Source organism: Carassius gibelio, chromosome A25, assembly GCF_023724105.1.
Source record: "Carassius gibelio isolate Cgi1373 ecotype wild population from Czech Republic chromosome A25, carGib1.2-hapl.c, whole genome shotgun sequence".
Classification (NCBI taxonomy): domain Eukaryota; kingdom Metazoa; phylum Chordata; class Actinopteri; order Cypriniformes; family Cyprinidae; genus Carassius; species Carassius gibelio.
Genome location: NC_068395.1, coordinates 1449128 through 1463489, shown reverse-complemented (window position 1 = coordinate 1463489; position 14362 = coordinate 1449128). Strand labels below are relative to the sequence as shown.

The following is a 14362-nucleotide window of genomic DNA, read 5'->3' as shown; positions in this document are numbered from 1 at the left end:
CCTAAAAGGTTCCATATAAAACTTTTTTCTTTTGATTGAACCCTTAAAAAGGGTTCTATATAGAACCTTTTGGGGGTTCCAAATACATAGCGCCTGATAGAACCTTTTACGGTTCTATATAGAACCTTTTCTTCTAAGAGTGTACAGAGCATCAGTTTAATTCAGACAAAGGTGTTCAAAATACATGAAGCAATTATTTCCATCCAGTCTGGTTTCAATATTTGTCATTTTTCAGGGATTTTAAAAGCAGTTTGGAGCTAAAACACTTGAGGTCACTGAGGTGTTTGTACTCCGTATGCAATATCAATGTGATTAAAATAATGAACATTAAAATAAAAAAAACTAATTAAAGAAATAATGAAAACAGAATGAGTAAATGTTTGACTATTTCTGAAAAAATTGCAATTTTGTTTGTAGTTGTGCCATATTTTACTGGTTTGCTTCGTCATTCTTTTTTATACTCATTTTAATGTATTATTATTCAGTTTATTAATTGCATTTATTTTTATTGTTGTTGCTTATATTAGTATAAATTATGTACTGTATTAACCCCTTGTACTATAAATGTAAAAATTAGAGTTCAATAAAGGACCTTAAAAGACTTTATCTTTTGGTCTTAGTATTGAAAACTATTAAATATAGGAAACGCTCCGATATATATCATAATAAATATATTATGATATATTTATTTATTGTGACATATTTATGGTATGATCTTTTAACAAATAATGATAAACATATTTGCTATTTTTGTATTTATGTGTGCATTTATCTAATAAAAAAAAAAAAAGTTTTTCAAACTTTGCTGATGTCTGACTCTCCTTTGCATTAGTTTTAATAAAACTATTAAATAAATACACAGATAAATGCATAAAAAAACTAATGTGTTTATCATTATTTTGAAAAGATCAGACCATAAATATGTCACAATAAATAAATATATCATAATATATTTATTATTATATATATCGGATATATATACTACAAATACCACAGTTAAACTATGGTTAGTGTAGCATTTTGAGGTTACCATGAAAAAAAAAGGATGAATATAGAGATGCAGTTTTCATGCTTTACTAAGATTAGTTTCCACGTTTGCCTAGATTAAATTTTTATTTAAAAAAAAGAGTAGTTTAGAGAAAGATAGCTATAAGGAACATACATTAATTAAGTTATATGTTCCTATATTCTCTTTCGAGTAGTCAAAGAATCCAAAGAAACTATGATTGTTTGTTTGTTTTTTCTTCGGGATCAGAATGGGTTCAGTAGATTGGACCTTTTTTCGAGTAAAAAGGTCCATCCAGCTGAGCGCATGAGAATCCCGCCGCACATGACTCTCGCTTCACCCACAATCCCTCGCGCGGTCACATCATGGAAGACGAGCAGACGCAAGAGGCGCAGTCCGCAGCTGCACAAAAGCAGATTTTGTCAAACGGAGACTCTCACCTTCCCAAAATAGACACGGATCCCGTTGACGAGACCGGGAAGAAGAAGAAAAAGAAGAAGAAGAAGGGAAAAGCGGGAGCCGTAGGTAATAAAAACGGACGAAAGTGTGGTGTGGCCCAGTTGGTGAACTCATTGCAGTTGTGTAATGTTGTTATAAGAGGCTCCACGTGGGTTTTATGTCTGTTTATTTTCTAATACTTTACATCACATTACCATCTATAGGAAACCATGAAGGCGAAGGAGACTCAGACATCAGCAAAGTGACAGTTAAACTGGAGCAAAACACTTTAGAAGAGCAAGAGAAAGATGATGAGCCAGAAGAAGGTAATTAATTGCTAAAGGTCCCACTGCAAGTCCATTTGTATTTAAGTTGATTGTTATATTGTGAAATTATTTTTGGCAGATGGCGAAGAAGGAGATTCAGCTGGAAAGAAGAAGAAAAAGAAGAAGAAAAAGAAAGGATGTAAGCGATTTGCAGTCATTTAACCTCTTCAGTGCCAACAGGCCCACCGGCGGGTCTTTTTTTGTTGTTGTCTTTTTTTCTCTCTGTCACATATCTTAGTAATACTCATAACTTGCATATCATTTGAAAACTTAAAACCTCAAAATGTATCCTGAGCATATCATTTTAAAATTGGAAATTGCATTACCATGGATCTGTACATTAATATTAGTGGGTTTAGTCAGAAGTCATGTTACAAATAGTATTTCGGTCTTTTTGAATCAAACGTTTCCATTTCGTTGGAAAGGTCTGAGTCTCAAGATTCCATATTTGGTGGAATATTCCATTTATTTTGTTATAGAAGTAATATTGACGGATATATTTAGAAATTTATGATAGAAGATTGTTTTAAAAAATTGGAGTTTTGATGGCACCCGGTGGCTGTTTGTGGTATAACGCCATTAAATAAAATCTCTCAGAAACCACAGTATTTTTTTTATCAACGTCAAATTTGTAACAACATATTTAGACATAAAGCTTTCATTTTATAGCAATTTTGGATTTAAAAAATATTTTTTTTTTTTTATATTTATTTGATATAAAATTAAATAAAAACGTTACAGTGCATTTTCTTAACAGTACATTTAAAATTATCTAAAGGATTAGTTCCTGATAATTTACCCCCCCCCCCCCACGTCAACCAAGATTCTCGTTTCTTTCTGTTTTCAGTCGCGTAAATAAAATAAAGGTTTTTGAAGAAACATTCCAGGATTTTTCTCCATATAATGGACTTCAACTGGGATCAAAGGGCTGAAGGTTCAGAATGCAGCTTCAAAGAGCTCTACACGATCCCGGCCGAGGAATAAGGGTCTTATCTAGGGAAACGATCGGTCATTAAAAAAAGAAAATGTTAATTCTTTTAACCACAAATGCACTTCTAGCACTAGGTCTGCGATGAATGTTTGCACATTGACTCATTACAAAAACAATCTCATTTTCTAAATCGTCCTATATCATTTTTTGTAAAGGATGTGGTTATTTTTTTGTTGATTCCATCAGATGGCTTGAATATAACTTAGGCTGTTCGTATTCCTTCGTTGTCTTTCAGCCAAAGTTCAAACAGACCCTCCGTCTATCCCCATCTGTGAGCTTTACGCCAATGGAGTTTATGCCAAGGGTCAGGAATGTGAATATCCACCGACTCAAGACGGGTACAGACAACAGCTGCTTATTACACACTCTCAAACCATCTACAACACCTAAAACACTGTTTTATCTCACACAGACGTACTGCTGCATGGCGGATGACCAACGAGGAGAAGAAGTTTTTGGATCAGGCTAATGAGGATATGTGGAATGACTTCAGACAGGCAGCTGAGGCCCACCGGCAGGTCAGGAAATACGTGAAGAGCTGGATCAAACCGGGCCTGACCATGACCGAGATCTGGTGAGCCAAACCATTCATGCACTTCACTCACACATCTGAGATCTTGGCTTTCATTGGGAAACCTTGGGTAGTGCTACAGTGGTTTTTCATTAGGCATGGACTAGGGCTGCACGAAATTGGGAAAAAATGACATTGCGATATTTTATTTTTCTGTGATATATATTGCGATATGAAATCTAATCACATTTTTTCTTACAAACAAAAATGGGGTGAGCACACTTACATTCTCATTATAAATTATTTAAACATCGACACCACCGTGTCAATTGATTAATATGCTCAAGGGAGAGAGAGCAAGACAGCGCTTGTGCTGGCTCCCTCTCTCTCTCTCTCTCTCAATTCAATTAAATTCAAATTCTCTCACACTCTCTCTCGTGCTCTCAAATTCAAAATGAGCTTTATTGGCATGACTTGCACAGTATTGCCAAGCTCTCTCTCCCTCTCTCTCTCTGTCTCTCTCTCTCGCGTGCGCTCTCTCTCTCTCTCTTGCATTCTCTCCCTCTCTCTCTCTGTCTCTCTCTCTCGCGTGCGCTCTCTCTCTCTCTCGTGCATTCTCTCTCTCTCTCTCTCTCCCTCTCTCTCGCGCGCTCTCTCACTCTCTCTCGCTCTCTCGCGCACTCTCTCTCGCGTGCACTCTCTCTCCCTCTCCCTCTCTCTCCCTCTCCCTCTCTCGCGCTCTCTCCCTCTCTCTTGCGCTCTCTCTCCCTCTCTCTCTCTGTCTCTCTCTCTCGCGTGCGCTCTCTCTCTCTCTCTTGCATTCTCTCCCTCTCTCTCTCTGTCTCTCTCTCTCGCGTGCGCTCTCTCTCTCTCTCGTGCATTCTCTCTCTCTCTCTCTCCCTCTCTCTCGCGCGCTCTCTCACTCTCTCTCGCTCTCTCGCGCACTCTCTCTCGCGTGCACTCTCTCTCCCTCTCCCTCTCTCTCCCTCTCCCTCTCTCGCGCTCTCTCCCTCTCTCTTGCGCTCTCTCTCCCTCTCTCTCTCTCTCGCACGCGCGCTCTCATTCTCTCTCGCGCGCGCTCTCGTACATCGTGATATCGATGCATATGCATTTGTAGAAGTGCAGTATTTTTAGGAGGGGAGTATTTAAATGAATCATGAAAGGTTATTTGAAGAAGTCCGTTTACATGTATTTGCACCATTATTTTAACACAATTTACTTGCTCATTTGCACTGATCTGTTTTGATTGCATTAGTCGTTATTTGAAATAAATCGTCTGCATGTGTCTTTAATTTGCTCCTCGTCAGCAGATCGACCGCTGAGCTTTCCTCTCCCATTGATGCTTTTATGGGATTGTGTTCTCTCTATAATTTGTCCGGTTTTGTAAATCTGGCCTATAGTGTTTATTACAACGTTAGCACAAAAGACAGCCTTCAGATGAGTTGCAAAATATCTAAGTTGCAGCTTTTAAAGATTGACACAAATTTGGATCCGTGTGCAACGAGTGTAATCCACTTTTTAATCCCTGCCAGTGAGAAACTAGAGGATTGCTCCAGGAAGTTGATCAAAGAAAATGGTCTGAACGCTGGTTTGGCTTTTCCGACCGGCTGCTCGCTGAACCACTGCGCTGCTCACTACACCCCTAACGCCGGAGACCCCACCGTTCTCCAGTACGATGACGTCTGCAAGATCGACTTCGGCACGCACATCAACGGTGCGTCTCTGAGCATTTCTGATATCGATGCGCTCGAAGTGATTTTATGCTGATGCCACGTTTGATTATTTTGGCGTTCTAGGTCGAATCATCGACTGTGCCTTCACTGTGACCTTTAACCCGAAGTACGACAAGCTGCTGGAAGCTGTTAAAGATGCTACAAACACTGGAATTAAGGTAGAGTCTTAGTTCAAGTTTATCTTTATCTTCATTTTTTCAGGATTCATTGATTTGAAAACAACAACATTTATTTGAAATATAAATATTTTGTAGCATCACAATTGTCTATACTGTCACATTTGATCAATTCAAAGGGTTAATATTATGATTTTCTTTTTAAAAGATCATGTTTTTAAAAAAATATGTTGACATGCTTTAATTTTCAAATACTGTTCATTATTGTATGTCTCTCTCAAACCTCGTTTTCTACAAAGCCCCTCCTTCTGACAAGCACAGTCTGCTCTGATTGGCCAACTGGTCTAGTGCATTGTGATTGGCCGAACACCACAAGCTCTTGTCAAATAACGCCCCTTTGCTTTAATAAATCGCATGCGATATTTAATGCGCATCTTGTCATGTAAAAGTCTTGATAGCATTATAAGTGCAGCTCAGAGAACAGTACAAAATCATAAAAAAGGCAGTTCATGACCACTTTAAACAGTGTAAGTTAAATGCATATATAATTAGCAACTTGATGTTTTTCTCTGTGCATGGTAAAGCTCATCGTTCTTGTATTTCAGTGCGCAGGTATTGATGTTCGTTTGTGTGACATTGGAGAATCGATTCAAGAGGTTATGGAGTCCTACGAAGTGGAACTGGATGGAAAAACATATCAAGGTAAATAATAACTGTTTTAACATCAAACACTTTACAATAATAACACACGATATGATTTTGCCAGTGATATAACTTGTCTTTCCAGTGAAACCGATACGAAACCTCAATGGTCACTCTATCGGACAGTACAGAATACACGCAGGCAAGACGGTACCCATAGTGAAAGGAGGTGAAGCCACTAGGATGGAGGTACGTCGGGTTTGTTTCCCAGATGCTCGGTTTTAATTTGGTGACTCACACAATAAATATTCATGACCAGGAAAATTTAGGGCTGCATTTATGTCCCGGGAGAACAAGAGTTAATCTTAGAAAAAGGGACAGAGAAACTTGAGAAAGTGTCGGTCTGGGGGTTTAGGGCTGAGTTTGGCTTAAAGAGAAGTACACTAGTGTCTGAAGCTGCATGAAAAAATGCTGGAAAAAAACTGTAATATTTTTACAATTCAAAACCACTCGTTTCTATGTGAATATATTTTAAAATGTAATTTATTTGTGTGATGCACTGCTGAATTTTCAGCATCACTCCTCCAGTGTTCAGTGTCACATGATCTTCAGAAATCCTGCTGATTTGCTACTTTTCTGATTTCTGATTATCATCAATGTTGAAAACAGTTGTGAAACCATGCATTTTTTGTTTCAGGATTTGTTAATATACAGAAAGTTCAAAAGAACAGCATTTATTTGTAACATTATTAATGTCCTTACTGACACTGTAATGCATCCTTGCTAAATAAGTGTTCAAATCATCCAAAATAAAGTCTTTCGTCACTTTGTCAAGTCAGCATTTTACTGTAAAATGTCGTGTTGTGTTGTGTTACGGTTTTTGTCATGCCTAGTTTCCTCTTTTTACAGGAAGGAGAGGTTTATGCTATCGAGACGTTCGGCAGCACTGGGAAAGGCATGGTGCACGATGACATGGAGTGTTCCCATTACATGAAAAACTTTGAAGTCGGTCATGTGCCAATACGGTGAGATGCACACCAGTCTTACTCCTAACTAGGGCCGCACGATATTGGGAGAAAATGACATTGCAATATTTTATTTTTCTGCAATATATATATATATATTTCGGTATGAAATCTAATCTAATTTTTTCTTACAAAAACTCTCTTGCGTGCGCGTTCGTGCTCTCTATCTCTCTCGCTCTATCTCTCCCTCGCGCGCTCTCTCTCGCGAGCTCTCTCTCGCTCTCTCTCGCGAGCTCTCTCTCGCGAGCTCTCTCTCGCTCTCTCTCTTGCGCTCTCGCTCTATCTCCCTCGCGCGCTCTCTCTCGCGAGGTCTCTCTCGCTTTCTTGCGCTCTCGCTCTATCTCTCTCTCTCGCTCTATCTCTCTCTCTTGCGCTCTCGCTCCATCTCTCCCTCGCGCGGTCTCTCTCGCTCTCTCTCTTGCGCTCTTGCTTTATCTCTCTCGCACGCTTGCTCTATCTCTCTCTCGCGCGCTCTCGCTCTATCTCTCTCTCTTGCGCTCTCGCTCCATCTCTCCCTCGCGCGGTCTCTCTCGCTCTCTCTCTCGCGCTCTCGCTTTATCTCTATCTCTCTCTCTCGCGCTCTCGCTTTATCTCTATCTCTCTCTCGCGCGCTCTCGCTCCATCTCTCTCTCTTGCGCTCTCGCTCCATCTCTCCCTCGCGCGGTCTCTCTCGCTCTCTCTCTCGCGCTCTCGCTTTATCTCTATCTCTCTCTCGCGCGCTCTCGCTCTATCTCTCTCTCTTGCGCTCTCGCTCCATCTCTCCCTCGCGCGGTCTCTCTCGCTCTCTCTCTCGCGCTCTCGCTTTATCTCTATCTCTCTCTCGCGCGCTCTCGCTCTATCTCTCTCTCTTGCGCTCTCGCTCCATCTCTCCCTCGCGCGGTCTCTCTCGCTCTCTCTCTCGCGCTCTCGCTTTATCTCTATCTCTCTCTCGCGCGCTCTCGCTCTATCTCGCGCTCTCGCTATATCTCTCTCTCGCTCTATCTCTCTCTCTCGCACTCTCGCGCTCGCTCTATCTCTCTCTTGCGCTCTCTCTCGCGCTCGCTCTATCTCTCTCGCGCTCGCTCTATCTCTCTCTTGCGCTCTCTCTCGCGCTCGCTCTATCTTTCTCTTGCGCTCTCGCTCTATCTCTCTCTTGCGCTCTCTCTCGCGCTCGCTCTATCTTTCTCTTGCGCTCTCGCTCTATCTCTCTCTAGCGTTCTCTCTCTCTCTCTCTCGCGCGCGTGCGTCAATCAGCCAATCAGAAGATGTTTGACTCTGTGACACCTAAAACGGATCGCTAGATAGGCAGCTCACGAGATGTTGATTTATTAATCCTCTTTCCCAGACTCCCCAGAGCCAAGCATTTGTTGAACGTGGTCAACGAGAACTTCGGGACTCTCGCCTTCTGCCGCCGCTGGTTGGATCGGCTCGGAGAGAGCAAGTATTTAATGGCACTGAAGAACCTCTGCGACCTGGGCATCATCGACCCCTACCCGCCTCTGTGCGACACCAAAGGCTGCTACACGGCCCAGTTTGAGCACACCATCCTGCTGAGACCCACCTGCAAGGAGGTGGTCAGCCGAGGAGACGATTACTAGGCCTCCACCAAACCCAGTTTTTACAAATCTCTCCTGTGCTCTCGTAACACACGAGTATTTTGATGAGCTGTGCCTTCTCATTTGTAACATGCTAGTATTTGTTTGTATAAAGGATGAATGGAGGTAAAGTTGTATAACTCTGTGTATAACCACAGATGTGTACTCGACCACCCACCTGTAATGTGCTCTAGAACCATCTTTCTCAATCCAGTGCACTTTTCATTATTGATATGAGCAACCCAGAGAAATGTGAATTAAAAAGCACATTTTCACATCTGCTGCATGCACACAAAGCTTTATTAAACCCTGAGAGAAATTAGTAAATGCTTCAGTTTCGGTTTGTAACTTTTGATTCAGTTGAAGAATACAAGTATTGATAACATACTCCTTCAAACACATGCTTTCCTCCAAGAACGGGGCGCTCGTAACTAAAGTGGTGATGTTGATCTATGTAAGCCATCTGTATTTTGGCTCTGCTCGATTTCAAGTAAAGCCTATTTGAAATCAATCACCCTTCTCAGAATAAAACACGTGTGTGGTTTTATTTTGAAGTGCAAATAAAATTTCTAAGAAACGATGCGATCTGCAAGTTGTTTTTTGTTCTTTGTCTCAAAGTTTCATCATTTTAAAAGTCTTATTTGTTTACTTCATTAATTAAAGTTGTAGCATTTAACTGTTAATGACCACAATTTTATATTTTGTCGATGATGTAAAATATTTAACCTACGACAAAATGTGATTGTATTGTGACATAACAGGTCATTATCAATCGTGCATACACAAGTAACTTTCTAAAATAGAGATGTGAAAAGACTAAACTACAAAAGTTGGATTACACTTTATTAAATTATTTAAATATATAGTACAATAAACAAGTGAAATAATTATCATACCTGTAAAATAAGCTTGCTTTTATTTATTTTTTAAGTTACTGAAAATAGCAGAACAATTGCTAAATTAAAATAGTTAAAAATATATATATATATGATTATTTTACTAGGTATATTAGGCAAAATTTACACATTTTTAATAGAACCTAAAAAAATTATAAAACATTTATACATGAACATACACATATGTAAGTTTAAAAAGCTTAGGAAAAAAATATACAAATGTTTTCCTTACATAATTTGCAAATCTTATTTAATTATATTATATAGTGAGGTAAAAGTGATGCTTTGTTGACAAACGATAATACTAAAAACAAATCATGCATGAGAATACATTTAAAATATATTTTTAATAGCTTTATTATGTATAATTCATCAATTATAATTTTTTAACATAGCAGAACATTAGCGAAAATAAAAGAAAAGCAGGATATTACATTTAAAAAAATACCCAAAATCTGAATGCAGATCAGCAGAACTATCTAAAGTGCATTTGAAAATCTCATCAAAATCAGCAGCACTGAAATACATTCAGGGAATAAATATTCCAATCAAATAAATTAAATATTAGGTGAAATGTCTGACTGAATGAATGCATTTAAAACAGGGAACTCTGATTATAACAAATGCAAACTGGTTTGAATATGAAGCGCTTTCTACTTATCAGATGAAGCTGTTAGATATAGAATTGATTAAAAAAATACATTTCATGATTTAGTCACTTTTTTTTTTTTTTTTTTTTGCAGAGTCCTCCTCATATCCCACGCCGAGCTGAAATAGTCTACTTTTTAAAGGTGTGTTCACCGACAACAGTTTAATCACTGGAGGTCAACTATTACTTAATCAGAGAGCGAATCATGTGACCACATTCTGTCACTGTTCATTTGCATAAAGCCTGCTGTGTTTTGTCAGATTGAGTCAGTTCTGTTGCTCCGAATCACAGTCAGTGTGAACGCCCTTCATTCTCATCCAGGCTCTTCTACAGGCTTCTAATCAGTATTAGGATACGGGAGCCACACGCCCCTGTCTCTCCTCCTATCCAGGTCTCTCCATCTTCCCAAACTCATCTTCCTCTTCCTCTTCTGCTCCTCATATCTCAGGCTCTTGCTGGTCTCTTGTGGGAGGTTGTCTCTTGTCCCTACAGTCTCCATGTGAAAGCTCAAGGGGAAGTGTTTGGTGCTGCTGATGGGTTTGGGGCGGTGTGCGGTGGACCACAGCGGGGTCTGGACGCTTCCCTCCCATGCATGAGCTGTGTGCACCTGCTCAAGCAGCTCCTGGATCCACATACGTCTCTTCCGGTCATGCAGGGATCGACTCCTGTCATGCATCATCTGTGCGTGACTGACCGAACGCCGTCTGGGACGAAGAGAAAGAATACAGATACTGATTTTAACCTGAAGAGGTGTTGGCATTTGATAAAGCAGGATGCTTTAATATGATGACTTCATGCATTTACTTTGCATGGGCTTCCTAAAGGATATAGCATCCTGCTTCTTCTATTACCAGCAGATGGCAGTCTCTCAACACAGCTCTGATCTTTTGAGACCTGTCAGAAATCAGGACTTACTGTCTGTTGCTGAGAACATTAGTGGGTCTGGGTTGGACTGGGATTGGGATGGTCAACAGGAACACAGCAAACCCCCAGTGCCTCAACATACTGCTGGACAACTGAACACAGGAGAAATTCACCAGGGTTATCAAATAGTGTCTACTGTACATACTGTATGTGTGTGTGTGTGTGTGTGTGTGTGTTAATGTTTTACTACACATATTAGTCAAACAGGAAAAAAAAAAAAAAAAAATATATATATATATATATATATATATATATATATATATATATATATATTTAATGTAAAATACATTATTAAAAAATATTTGTCTTTAATTTATACTACATAAGTATATACATATATAATTTATTTATACAATATTTGCCTTAAATTTAAATATAATATATTACATATACTAGAGATAAAAATGAAAGAGATTTAAAAAAAACATAATAATAATAATTAAAAAAAATAAAAAAAGTTTTGAAACAAATTATTAAAATGAGAATATTTGATCTACGTCTTTTGTAAATCTGAAGGATCTTTAAAATTTTAATATAAATGTGATATTCTGCATATACGTTGGATAAAAATATATAGATATATGTAGACAATATTATAAATGTATAGAAAATATTTTGACATTTAACTAGGTATATAGGTAAAAAAAATATACATTATAATATTTATAAATTGCTAAATATTTTTAAGAAGTTTAGAAAAAAATATTGTGATATTTATCTTACATAATGTATAAATCCAAATATTTCAATTTAAATAAGATAATTATTGAATATTAATTTTAAATATTAAATATTTAAATAATTATTATATTAAATATTTAAATAATTTTATATATGTAAAGTATTATTTTAATAATACCTTTTTGAATACCGTTTTCACCTTCTGCGTGCATTTTAATAAAATACATTTAATAAAATATATTTCCATTAAATGGAAACAGTAGTTGAATGACATAATTAGATATCAATAACCACAAAATGTGAAATGCAATTAAATGCTGGTGGAAAGCTTTGACATTGATAGTTTACTCACATGTAAAGCCACTGCTGAGTCGATCAGATCAGTGCATGTTACTGCCATGAAGAAGAGCCATTAAACCAAGAACATCAGCTGAAGCATGTTAATATGTCCAAACTCCACTGGTCCAGAAGACAAACTCTTCCTATGTCTCCTTCTGGAGGGTGTGAAGGAATGAAGACAGAGAGAGAGAGCGATGGGCGTTAGATTTATTGCACCAGTGGGTCGTGTAAGTCCCCTTTGCTGTTCACTGCAAACTGGTATAGACAGCAGGCGTTACAGAAGAGAAAATTAGTGTGCACTGCATGCTTGTCTCTGAGTGTGTGTGTGTGTGTGTGTGTGTGTGTGTGTCTGCTGCCCATGAGTGCCAAAGTGTATACTAGACTGACAAACCACACACACACTCCAAGAAATGCACAGGCAGACACCTTCATTGGAAAGAGGGTGGTATGTAGGTCTCTCTCTCTCTCTAAACACTCATGAAGAGCTCAGGTTTGGCCGGGAGGGGGAGTGTATGAGGAATAATCGCCCACTGATCTCTGACTTGAACCTTTGATTCATTTTTCTGTCTTTACTGTGTTTACTACAACTATTAGGAGCTGGTCCACACACTGGGCTCTTTTAATGGATGAAGTAAATGCTGGAAAATACTTCTTTTTGGCTTAATTATTTCCTGAAAGCCATTCAAATGACAAATGATTCTTCTTCCAACCAATTCCTCATTCAAATGATTCTTCTTACAACCATTTTTTTCTTAAAAAGTGATTATTTTTCCAAACAATTCAAATTATATGTATATATTTTCAATAAATCTTCTTTAAAATGATTCTTCTACCAACCAACTCATCATTCAAATGATTCTCCTATTAAAACAATTCTCTCCCCCACAATCATTCTTCTTTAAAATGTTTTTTTTTCTACCAACTAGTTCTTCATTAAAACAATTCTTCTACCAACCAATTCCTCATTCAAATGATTCTTCTTCCAACCAAATCTTCATTCTAACGATTCTTCTTCCAACCAATTCTTAATTTAAATGATTCTTCTTCCAACCAAATCTTCATTCAAATGATTCTTCTTCCAACCAAATCTTCATTCTAACGATTCTTCTTCCAACCAATTCTTAATTTAAATGATTCTTCTTCCAACCAAATCTTCATTCTAACGATTCTTCTTCCAACCAAATCTTCATTCTAACGATTCTTCTTCCAACCAATTCTTAATTTAAATGATTCTTCTTCCAACCAAATCTTCATTCAAATGATTCTTCTTCCAACCAAATCTTCATTCTAACGATTCTTCTTCCAACCAATTCTTAATTTAAATGATTCTTCTTCCAACCAAATCTTCATTCTAACGATTCTTCTTCCAACCAAATCTTCATTCTAACGATTCTTCTTCCAACCAATTCTTAATTTAAATGATTCTTCTTCCAACCAAATCTTCATTCAAATGATTCTTCTTCCAACCAAATCTTCATTCAAATGATTCTTCTTCCAACCAAATCTTCATTCAAATGATTCTTCTTCCAACCAAATCTTCATTCTAACGATTCTTCTTCCAACCAATTCTTAATTTAAATGATTCTTCTTCCAACCAAATCTTCATTCAAATGATTCTTCTTCCAACCAAATCTTCATTCAAATGATTCTTCTTCCAACCAAATCTTCATTCTAACGATTCTTCTTCCAAACAATTCTTCATTCAAATGATTCTTCTTCCAACCAATTCTTCATTCAAACGATTCTTCTTCCAACCAATTCTTCATTCAAACGATTCTTCTACCAACCAATTCCTCATTAAAATGATTCTTCTTCCAACCAATTCTTCATTCAAACGATTCTTCTACCAACCAATTCCTCATTAAAATGATTCTTCTTCCAACCAATTCTTCATTCAAACCATTCTTCTACCAACCAATTCCTCATTAAAATGATTCTTCTTCCAACCAATTCTTCATTCAAACGATTCTTCTACCAACCAATTCCTCATTCAGATGATTCTTCTTACAACCAAATTTTCATTCTAACGATTCTTCAACCAACCAATTCTTAATTTAAATGATTCTTCTTCCAACCAATTCCTCATTCAAATGATTCTTCTTACAACCATTTTTTTCTTAAAAAGTGATTATTTTTCCAAACAATTCAAATTATATGTATATATTTTCAATAAATCTTCTTTAAAATGATTCTTCTACCAACCAACTCATCATTCAAATGATTCTCCTATTAAAACAATTCTCTCCCCCACAATCATTCTTCTTTAAAATGTTTTTTTTTCTACCAACTAGTTCTTCATTAAAACAATTCTTCTACCAACCAATTCCTCATTCAAATGATTCTTCTTCCAACCAAATCTTCATTCTAACGATTCTTCTTCCAACCAATTCTTAATTTAAATGATTCTTCTTCCAACCAAATCTTCATTCAAATGATTCTTCTTCCAACCAAATCTTCATTCTAACGATTCTTCTTCCAACCAATTCTTAATTTAAATGATTCTTCTTCCAA

General features: G+C 37.5%; 2 protein-coding genes across 3 annotated transcripts; one reads left to right on the top strand and one right to left on the bottom strand.

Moving 5' to 3' along the window:
- Positions 1-1343: 1343 nt before the first annotated feature.
- On the top strand, positions 1344-8942 carry LOC127947352 (methionine aminopeptidase 2). 2 transcript variants are annotated; one of them, XM_052544437.1, is made up of 11 exons: positions 1344-1528; positions 1669-1770; positions 1850-1909; positions 2997-3099; positions 3174-3335; positions 4805-4986; positions 5069-5163; positions 5727-5823; positions 5909-6012; positions 6673-6788; positions 8113-8942. In XM_052544437.1, the coding sequence occupies exons 1-11, from the start codon at positions 1372-1374 to the stop codon at positions 8363-8365; spliced, it is 1431 nt and encodes a 476-aa protein (XP_052400397.1). In that variant the 5' UTR covers positions 1344-1371; the 3' UTR covers positions 8366-8942. The 2 variants fall into 2 exon arrangements, with proteins under 2 accessions (XP_052400397.1, XP_052400395.1); XM_052544435.1 differs by having other exon boundaries at positions 1344-1531.
- Positions 8943-9531: 589 nt separating this feature from the next.
- On the bottom strand, positions 9532-12615 carry LOC127947353 (parathyroid hormone-related protein-like). Its single transcript, XM_052544438.1, has 3 exons — positions 11865-12615; positions 10823-10923; positions 9532-10611 (listed from the first exon to the last, which is right to left on the bottom strand). The coding sequence occupies exons 1-3, from the start codon at positions 11910-11912 to the stop codon at positions 10245-10247; spliced, it is 516 nt and encodes a 171-aa protein (XP_052400398.1). The 5' UTR covers positions 11913-12615; the 3' UTR covers positions 9532-10244.
- Between the last annotated feature and the right edge of the window lie 1747 nt (positions 12616-14362).

What these genes read in the sequence shown, in the direction of transcription:
- LOC127947352 (XM_052544435.1), top strand. Translation starts at nt 1,372, where the DNA reads ATGGAAGACGAGCAGACGCAAGAGGCGCAGTCCGCAGCTGCACAAAAG. An exon ending in GGGAAAAGCGGGAGCCGTAG is followed by an intron (nt 1,532 to 1,668) that starts GTAATAAAAACG and finishes TACCATCTATAG; the next exon opens with GAAACCATGAAGGCGAAGGA. An exon ending in AGATGATGAGCCAGAAGAAG is followed by an intron (nt 1,771 to 1,849) that starts GTAATTAATTGC and finishes TATTTTTGGCAG; the next exon opens with ATGGCGAAGAAGGAGATTCA.
- LOC127947353 (XM_052544438.1), bottom strand. Translation starts at nt 11,912, where the DNA reads ATGGCAGTAACATGCACTGATCTGATCGACTCAGCAGTGGCTTTACAT. An exon ending in ACTCAGCAGTGGCTTTACAT is followed by an intron (nt 10,924 to 11,864) that starts GTGAGTAAACTA and finishes TCCTGTGTTCAG; the next exon opens with TTGTCCAGCAGTATGTTGAG. An exon ending in AATGTTCTCAGCAACAGACA is followed by an intron (nt 10,612 to 10,822) that starts GTAAGTCCTGAT and finishes TCTTCGTCCCAG; the next exon opens with ACGGCGTTCGGTCAGTCACG.